Here is a 9,510-nt window from a genome sequence, read left to right as displayed (position 1 = left end):
CGTCCTCGGCGACCTTACGCTGTTGCTTGCGGGTTTCTTTTTGGGCTTGCATAACATCCATACCAGCCATATAACAACTCTGTGGGTCGTCCCGCTGCATGAGGAGAAACTGCTTGTCCTCCTCGTTCTTCATTAGCGTGAGTGCGTCTTGATGAGCAATGTCGAAAAGATCATGTCGGTCTGCCATGAATATTTCCTCCTTCACATGGTCGGAATGTCTTTTGGCCGCGATTCTTCTTCAGAAGGAGGTAAGCGTTTCATTGCTTTGTGAGCTTGGGTGCAGCGTTATCAGGGCGCTAGGTGGGAATACCGGCTTTCTCCCACAACTCATTGACAGCTTGGATTGTGAGTTTCGCGCTCTCTCGTACACTCATCCCATTCTCCACATGGTGCTGAGCAAAGAGCCGGAACACACTGCCTTTTCTTGGCAAACCGGTGCCTTGGATACTGGACTGGGCTTTTCTGAGAAGCCAAACTTTGGACAAACTCCTTGTCGTTGACATAGTGCATGCCTCGCTTCAACCATGAAAAGGAATGAATCAAAAACTGACAACATTCTTTGCATATGACAACGACATTAAAGCAGACGATTGAGGTCGTCCAATCACTACAGTTCGAGGCAAATTCAAATATTCAAAAAGTCACTCACAAAACGCAGGCAGAAACAGATATCTACAACAACAGACAGCGCAGAAAATATCACACAATACAATGGAAAGAATACACGAACTCAACTGACGATAACATTGTATATAACAACATAAAGATTAAAACTCGGCATTTGGAGCGACCCCTAAATGTGATCCAATCGTCTTGATTTTTAGTTTTCCAACTCCTATGGTCTAATGGAGCAAGGGCATCGGGTAGGAGCAGTATATTTCAGACTTTGAGATTTTAACCTATTGGCTTGGGCCAGCCTCGTAAACATCGACAGAAACCTTCAAAGGGATGGTTCTTGAGGAGAGAAGCTTCAGCATCATTTGGTTCCGGTCGATCCAGGTGGACATCAATGTCGTGCTCAGTTTGCACTTCCACTTTCACAAATAAATCTGGAAAAGTAACTTTTATTAAATGCAGGCACTCTTGTGTCAAATGTACAGCTGGTTCCACACTCTTAAAATATATAAAGAAATATTGCACTAAATCATCAGATAAAATTAAAATCATTAAAATCTCTTTCAAAACATTAAAATCTTTCTTGAATAGAGAAAGTAAAACATTTGCCTCAGGAATGGCATCATGGGAAAACATTATGACATCAAATAATTATGTTCTGTACAAACTGCCTATGTTATGAGATGGTTTCTCCCTGACCACATCTTCAGTGGGAATTCCACCACCACAAAAAATGACAACCAGCAAAACAGAAAAAAGCAACAAAAATGTACAGCGGAAAAATAAAGGTTTTCTCCACCAAACTGCTTTTATTGTCGAATTATAAACAATTGCAATCCAACATGTGACTGTTTGATTTTTTTTTGTCTCGAAAGAGTGTGGCAGGTTAACAAATTGTCAGGTCCATGGCTGATGAACAACAGCCTTGAACGGATAGCCGGACTGTCCTCAATTGCCGAGGCGGCCGAAATCTTGGCGGTACTGAAGGGGCAAGGTGCTTACATGCATGGAGCTCACGGGGCTTCTGCTCAAACCCACAAACACGACAAATGAAAAATGCCACAATAATAAATTTAACGAAATGAATGCATGGAATAAAAATGAAAGGTGAGGTAAACTAAATCCTCATGTGTAGACATCGACAGAAACCTTCATGGGGATAGTTCTTGAGGAGAGAAGCTTCAGCATCATTTGGTTCAGGTCGATCCAGGTGGACAATGTCATGCTCAGTTTTCACTTCCACTTTCACAAATAAATCTGGAAAAAGTAACTTTTATTAAATGCAGGCACTCTTGTGTCACATGTATAGCTAAGACTCATAAAATGTATCAATAAATATTGCATTTTGGACGGAATGCACGCAATAAAAATTGAAAGGTGAGGTAAACTAAATCCTAATGCGAGACGTCACCAATCAGACACGAAAACAGACAAGGGGAAAGATTATGAAAATAAAATGTTTTAAAGCCGATGGCACTCAGCTTTGCTCCAACGAGATCGCCGAATGAAGTTGGCAGCACAAGGCGGCCTGAAGATGCTCGCGCGGGAAACGCACAAAATGGCACAAAGTTCCTCTCCGCGTTGCCATGAACGTGAGGGGGTTCGTGCGGCTGGTCCTCTTTCGCTTGTCTCCATCCAAAACGTGAGGCAGCTCCAGCTCTCCCGAAAAACACCACCGTCAAACAACACCCCTGGCTCCAAAGTTGCAAATGGTTTTTTGTGACCTCCGAACATTTCTCTGCACGAGTGCACACAAGACAATGCGACCGCCACAGCCAAAAGACAGACCGAGCGAGAACCTGCGCGATTCTTCTTCCTCCAAGCTCGAACCTTCGAGCTCTGATGTCACGCTGTCCAATTGCCCGAGTTCATCCGGGGAGGGGCCTCGCGGCCCTCTTGACCGCCCACCTATTCTCAGCCTTTACTGGGCGGGGCCGTTTTCCTATCTTGTTCATGTGGGCGGGCTTACTTGTCAATCGTAATGTCCGGTTACTGTCTGTGATTGCTGTTGTTGTTGGATAAAGATGTGCGTTTTTATGGCTGACTTGTTATATTCGTAAAAACATTGGGAAAAACCACAGGGAGCAATCACAAACTGGAGAAACTAATCTTGACCATACCTAGTTCAAACAAGCTCCACCCACCGTGTGAAGTCATAAATGATCTTAAGCTCACAGTTTTTCTGCATAAATACATCGAGATTAGCTTTCTACTCACAAGTGGTCTATGCTACCCTACACAGTTCTATCTCCACTATGCTATGCCATCACCTACACCCACAAACCCAACAAAATTGACAAATGCAGAGAATGGATGAATAGGCCAAAGCCATGACATGTAAACATATGATATGATTTGGTACATCACGGTTGGTGAAGGTTGTGGTCAGGTTTCATCAAAATTGTGTGTTTGTAGTTTCAGAGAAAAAAAATCGAATACCTTTTTGGGGGGTCAAACCTGGATCCACTTTGACACATAGTAGACCCTCTGAAACCCCGATTTTTTTTTCTAATGCCGTGAACAAACTTTAGTCACAACGTACCAAATATCATTTATGCCAGGTTTCGTCAATCCCATCAGCAGTTTCGGAGAAGAAGTTGCAAGTGTTTACGGACTGACAATGCACCACAGCATAAGCTCCCCGGAACTACGTTCCAGGTGAGCTAATCATGTGTTGATTAATTGGTATTGAAGGACTGGACTGGCAAGATACCTAAAAGTTGTGCACACATGTCTTTGAGCCATATTGTCTCAGTTCAGATCTGGCCACAGGTATAAACTGCCATCCGGGTTTAGCGCTTGCATTGAATTCATCAATGTGTGCACCATCCCACGGATGAATGTTAACATTGCAGCAAACCAAGGCCCCAGTGCAAATGAGCATTGAATGATCAAAAGAGTTCCTCCAGTGCAAATGAGTTCCTCCACAGAACAGCGTTCCGTATAAGCTATCGCTGACGATTCGCCAATAAGTGATGTACAGTGGCAGATGTGAGCTTGTATTGTTGGGGTTTTCATACTTGTGCAACTTAGAAATGCCTGCTGCTGTGCAAGAATTTGGATAGAGCTTGAAATGGCCTAATGTTGCAGAGCTTTTCCTGGTTGCTTTATTCAGCCGTCTTTAACGAGCAGAGCCTTGTGTTGACTAACTATCGAATGATAGTCACAACTGGGGATGATTGATGAGGTGAGAGCCGATTGGTTGTTTCCTCCAGTGACAGGTGAGAGATATAAATTGGTTTTTAAAACATGTGAATTGTAATGGACTCAGACTCCCAAACGGGCGACAAGACTGTTGGAGAATAATTATCTCCAAGACGCCGAGCAGAGACAAATGCGAATGAATGAAAATGAATAATCCACCACAATGCTCTCCTTTTCCTTGTTTCACCAGACATCATTTCAGTGCGCACAGTTTGCCTCATGAGGGGATTGTCTCACATTGAAGGATAGAACCACAGCTCAAAGTACACCAACTCGTGCACTTGACCTCACGAGGGGAATTTTCTTGTGCTGGCAGATGGAACCACAACTCAAAATACACAGCAGCCCCTAGGGGCTTGCACCCCTGCCTCACACCTTGCTCAGCTGGCACTGTGGAACCAAGGCCTCAAGATAGTTGGAATCTTCCGCAATGAAGCTAAGTCTATGGGCCTATCACATTCACTGCACAGACAGGATAGTGGTATCTCTTTCTTGTCCTGTCTCCTTTCTGTTCTGCTCCTTCCATGCATTGCGTCCACCACCCCTGCCCCGAAGGTTTCTGCAGGGAACACGTCCACCAGCAATCCCTTCTGGTGAAACTCCCAAAATGCAGGAAAACTGTTCACTTTCACCCTTTCATTCCCCTTTTTAACCACCTGTGGAATCAACTTCCACATTCTCTCCCATCTCATTCTTCCCTCCAAGTCTTCAAGACAACTGTTCATCACAATCTCAGATCATCCTCCATCCAACCATTATCTTTTCCACCCCCAAGTGACCCCATTTCAAAGCATTCCCTTTTTCCAGGTAATTGTGATTTCCCACAACCCTCTCCCCCCCACTACCCCCAATCTCAACTCACCTCACCTCACCTTTTTTCACCTCTTCCTCTTTCACATATTTTCTCTTCCTTTTTCACATCTTTTCACCTCACACTGCCTCAACTCGCCTCTTTTCGTTTGTTCGTTGATTGGTTTCTTCATCCAAACTTTCCCCTTCCTCTTATTCCTGTGTTTCCTTCAATTTCTGCAGAGCTTGTTCACCCCCATGTGTCCACATCCCCTTCCCTTCATCTCACTGTCACTTATACTCTGCTATTGTTGTTTCCTCTTTACATTTTATTCCCTTCCATTCTGCTCGAGCTCTTTCAGGAGCCTTCATCAAGTGTACAACAAGCGTTACACCTAGGTCCCCCGTCGGGGAAGTGATGTGAGTTGACAAAGTGGAACACGCAGAAAACATGCTATGATATGATATTTCGCTCACAAGGATCAGACAAACATGGAGGCGGCCATCTTGGATTTTGACGTGGCGACCCAATTTTCAATAGCGTTCTTCCTTATGCCTAGAGACACCCACACACCAGAAGGTACTTCGCTTATTTTTCAAGATATTTCGCTCACAAGGTTCAGACATATATATGGTGGCGGCCGTCCTGGATTTTGATGTGGCGACCCACTTTACAATAGCGGTCTTCCTTATGCCGAGATACACCCACACACCAAATTAGAAGTTGGTACTTCGCTTATTTTTCAAGATATGCAGGTTACAAGGTTCAGACATACATGGCATCAGACATACATGGCGGCGGCCATCTTGGATTTTGACGTGGCGACCCAATTTTCAATAGCGTTCTTCCTTTTGCCGAGATACACCCACACACCAAATTAGAAGTTGGTACTTTGCTTATTTTTCAAGATATTCATCTCACAAGGTTCAGACATGCATGGCGGCGGCCATCTTGGATTTTGACGTGGCGACCCAATTTTCAATAGCGTTTTTCCTTTTGCCTCGATACACCCACACACCAGATTAGAAGTTGGTACATCGCTTATTTTTCAAGATATGCAGGTTACAAGGTTCAGACATACATGGCATCAGACAGACATGGCGGCGGCCATCTTGGATTTTGACGTGGGTTGCACCCACACACCAAATTCGAATGCGGTCCTTCGCTTACGCACGCACGCCGCATGCACACATGCACGGACGGACACACGGATGGAGGGGAAAGCCATAGTCCCCCTTTCGCTCCGCTGAGCGACGGGGGACAAAAAAAGGGCACCCAACACACACACAGATATCATCAGAAGTGATTCACACAACTCACCATTCGGCTGGTCACTTTGCTCCTCCGCCAGACCAAAGGAGTTCACATCCTCTATTTTTATCTGCAGAATCTCGGGAAATGCCTCCAGCTCCTCAACCTTCATTCCACACGCAAGCACAGTCGGCTGTTCCAATTCCGGTTGCACATGACAGGAATCCTTCTCACAGCCAACTTGAGCGTACATGGTGCGTGAACCTTTAGAGGCAAAAAAACATCCCACTCTTCCTGATGTTTGCTCCACTCTGAGTACCTTAATCTGACAAAGTGCCAATATGTGAAGTACCTCTGTACTTGAGGCATTATCTTCTGTTTAAATCATTTACAGTACTTTAAACTTTCACCACACACTAACGCACACCCTGTGACCCCCCCAAAAAAAAAAACTGCGTGTCTTAAGACAATACTGTAATTGTATTACACGTTGATGTATTACACGTTGATTACACGTTGATGTGAATGTTAATTTGGCCACAGATAAAACTTTCAAAAGTTTAGATATTTTTGTAAAATCTCAGCCTATTCAGAAATGTTAGAATGAAGACATTGAATGGTGGGAAGACCTTACATACAAGCACAGGGGATGTGTATGAAGCCTGGGTATTTGTGCTCAGATATAACATTGCCACAGATATGCTGATATGAAGACAGTTTCCCCACATCAATAACTTTCAAGTAATAAATAAGAAACCACTTTCAAGAAAAGGTTGGAACAACAACATTCCTCTGGAACTTGTCCGTTCAGTTCATGTTCATCACACTGGCAAGTAATACTGAGTCACGTGTGTCAAAGATTGACAGAAAGACCGTTTGTATCATCAGATAGTTTGAATACTGCAGGGAAGTGAAGTTTATTTTGAAATTCAATGAGCGTATTTGCACAGGAAAGAGCAATAATAAAATCGCCAAATCTCAAAATGTGAGCGGGAAGAGGGTGTGTGTGTGTGTGTGTGTGTGTGTGTGTGTGTGTGTGTGTGTGTGTGTGTGTGTGTGTGTGTGTGTGTGAGAGAGAGAGTGAGAGAGTGAGAGAGTGAGAGAGAGAGAGAGAGAGACTTTTTATTACAAAAATATAAAAATACAAGCCAGTCGGTGAAGATACTATTCAGTACAGGCACAATCATCAAAAATACAGGAAAGAAAAAGAGATAATGACAGGAAATCAAAACAGTACAATGAACTAGAAAAGAAAAACAACAACAGAAAAACCGACCACACACCGATTCAATCCAAACAAACCTACAAATATATCATTAATTCATTCTCCTGCACCATGCAGATCCCATCAAAACACCAGATGTTCATAAACTCATCAATACATTTCTTTCTTTCAGAAACACAAAATTCAAGTTTGAGTCTTGCAGATATCAAGGCATTAAAAAAGAACAAGACATCACATTGCCCAATCGGCTTTCCTTTCAGTTTTTCCTTTCTCGATAAATAAATTGCCATTTTCGCCGTGGCCACTAAAAACAAAAACAACGTATGTACATGTTCTTTCATATCATTGAAGCCAAAAATAAATGATCGCAGAGAAAAAGTGATCTTCATTTTTCCAGCCATGTAGTTCAGCCATTGAAATAAAGGCACAAGCCTTGCACAATCAACGTACGTGTAGTGAAATCGTATTCGTACTGAACCCGGGGTGATGCTCGCTTTTCGTTGACACCGCTAGGGGCGCGACTATAAGACCCGCTGCTGCGGACGGTGCTCCGAGACTTCTCCTGTGACACGTTACATCTGGTAGACTCGCTAACGGTACGCCAGCATAGAATATTCAGCTTGCTTGCATTGAATGTTATGAATGGTTCCATGTGATGCCACATCGTATACTTATTGCATTTCCAGCATTACAGGATGATGTCATGATCTAAATGGAATTAAACCACAAGTTGGACTAAAGTTGTGTGGACCTGATTGGTTTTCCACAACACTTAATTTATTTAGATCTACCGACATGGCTGGCAACAAGACGCTGGCGGTTGCCATATTCTGCGCCAACCCGCAAGCCCCGGGTGGTGGCTTGCAACTGAAGCACTGGCTCAGAACATTGGAGAATCATTTCGAGGAGCCTGAGACCGCGCCGACGGCTGCCGCGAAGCTAGCAACGCTTCATTCAAAAATCGACTACAAGGTGTACAATTCCATCGCTCAATTCGCGACGTACGACCTCTCGATCGCGGAGCTCAAACGGCTGTACATAAAGGAAGAAAGCCCGGTGTATGCACGATATTTGCTGCTAACGCGACGTCAGCAACCCAACGAGGCGATGGACCACTACGCCCAGGAGCCCCGGCAGCTCTTGCTGGACAGCATCAGGGAGCCACGGACTCCCGCGCAGTCTCAGGATGATCTTCTTTTATACGCCTATATTGCAGGGGTCTCCTCCCAGGAACTAAGGCTCAAGCTCCTAGAGAAGACCGACCTGACCTTCGCTACGGCACTCGAGCAAGGGAAAGTATACACCGAAGCGCGGATGCAATCGAACACCTATGAGCGCACGCGCCTCTTGGCGGGAACTACGCTACACGCCCGGCCGGAGAGTGCTACCGCCGAGGATGCAGACCTGCTCGCGGAACTCCGGGATGCTCCGGAGGAAGACCCAGTCCTGATGGCTGCCGCTACGGCCAGACCCAAGGCCTTAGGCGGGGCCGCCTGCTTATTCTGTGGGGGGCCACGTCATGCCCGGCCCGTGTGTCCGGCACGAGACGCAATATGCCATTTGTGCTCGCAAAAGGGACATTACGCGAAAGTGTGCAGGAAAACGGCACGCGGCTCACGGCCGCGCGTGACCTTGAATGGGCTCATTGCGGAGCCTGCGAGCCGAGCCCGAAACCCGGCGCCTTACCCGGCTTCGAAGGGCAGGGCCCCTCTCTGCGGGCCCCTGGGCGCTCAGACGTCCTTGGCGGGCATCACCGGACAGCCACCACAGTCTCATCCTCAATCGGGCACGAAGTACGTGTCCTTGACCAAACTCCGGGCCACGCAAGGGGCTTTGAAGCCTCGCCAAGCCCCAGCGGAACGTTCTCCTCGTGTCGTCCACGAGCTAACGGTGGCCCTCACCCCGGAAAAGGCGATTTCGAATACTACGGAGGCCTTTTCCTGCCAAAAGTGTCAAAAGGCGTTTTCAAATACTACGGAGGCTTTTTCCCGTCAAAATTGTCAGATTTTGAATCGCGAAACACCGGAATGCATGGGAAAGCCCTCTGATGGCATTAATGGATTCCCCATGGACAACGAATACTCCGGCCATGACCGCAAAACTGCTGCTGGCATAGGATCCACCCGCGAGGCTTGTCCGACCCATTCGGGGGGTTCAGTCCCACTCCCAGCAGGCTCGTCCGGCCTGGCTCAAGCCCTTATTCCCCTCATGGTCGAAGGCCATTGTGTTCGGGCCTTGGTGGATACAGGGTCTACGGATAGTTTTATCAACCAGCGACTAGTGCTCAGGCATGGATGGAGGATCTGAAGGTCTACGAGACGGATCTTCATGGCTTCCCAGGGGCTTCGACTCAGCACGAAGGGGGAATGCCGATTGAAACTCGTGCTAAAGGGACGGGTTTTTCCTGATGTACACCTTATGGTTT

The 9,510-nt window shown here is 46.0% G+C and overlaps 1 protein-coding gene across 1 annotated transcript; it reads right to left on the bottom strand.

The window, feature by feature from the left end:
* Positions 1 to 327: 327 nt before the first annotated feature.
* Positions 328 to 6,118, bottom strand: LOC137416773 (uncharacterized). Its single transcript, XM_078784512.1, has 5 exons — positions 5,930 to 6,118; positions 1,765 to 1,872; positions 900 to 1,049; positions 650 to 672; positions 328 to 516 (listed from the first exon to the last, which is right to left on the bottom strand). Exons 1-5 carry the CDS (start codon positions 6,111 to 6,113, stop codon positions 328 to 330), a joined length of 654 nt encoding a protein of 217 aa, XP_078640638.1. The 5' UTR covers positions 6,114 to 6,118.
* Positions 6,119 to 9,510: the final 3,392 nt, after the last annotated feature.

Source organism: Myxine glutinosa, chromosome 1 (assembly GCF_964187855.1).
Source record: "Myxine glutinosa chromosome 1, kmMyxGlut1.1, whole genome shotgun sequence".
Lineage (NCBI taxonomy): Eukaryota > Metazoa > Chordata > Myxini > Myxiniformes > Myxinidae > Myxine > Myxine glutinosa.
Note: the sequence above shows the minus strand (reverse complement) of the source record. Positions and strands in the feature narration are given on the sequence as shown.

Bases quoted from the DNA above. Each gene is read 5' to 3' on its own strand.
- LOC137416773 (XM_078784512.1), bottom strand. From the start codon at position 6,113: ATGTACGCTCAAGTTGGCTGTGAGAAGGATTCCTGTCATGTGCAACCG. The intron at 1,873-5,929 runs GTGAGTTGTGTG...TACTTTTTCCAG, and splicing joins GCAAAGTGACCAGCCGAATG to ATTTATTTGTGAAAGTGGAA. The intron at 517-649 runs GTGAGTGACTTT...TCATGGTTGAAG, and splicing joins TCTGTTTCTGCCTGCGTTTT to CGAGGCATGCACTATGTCAA.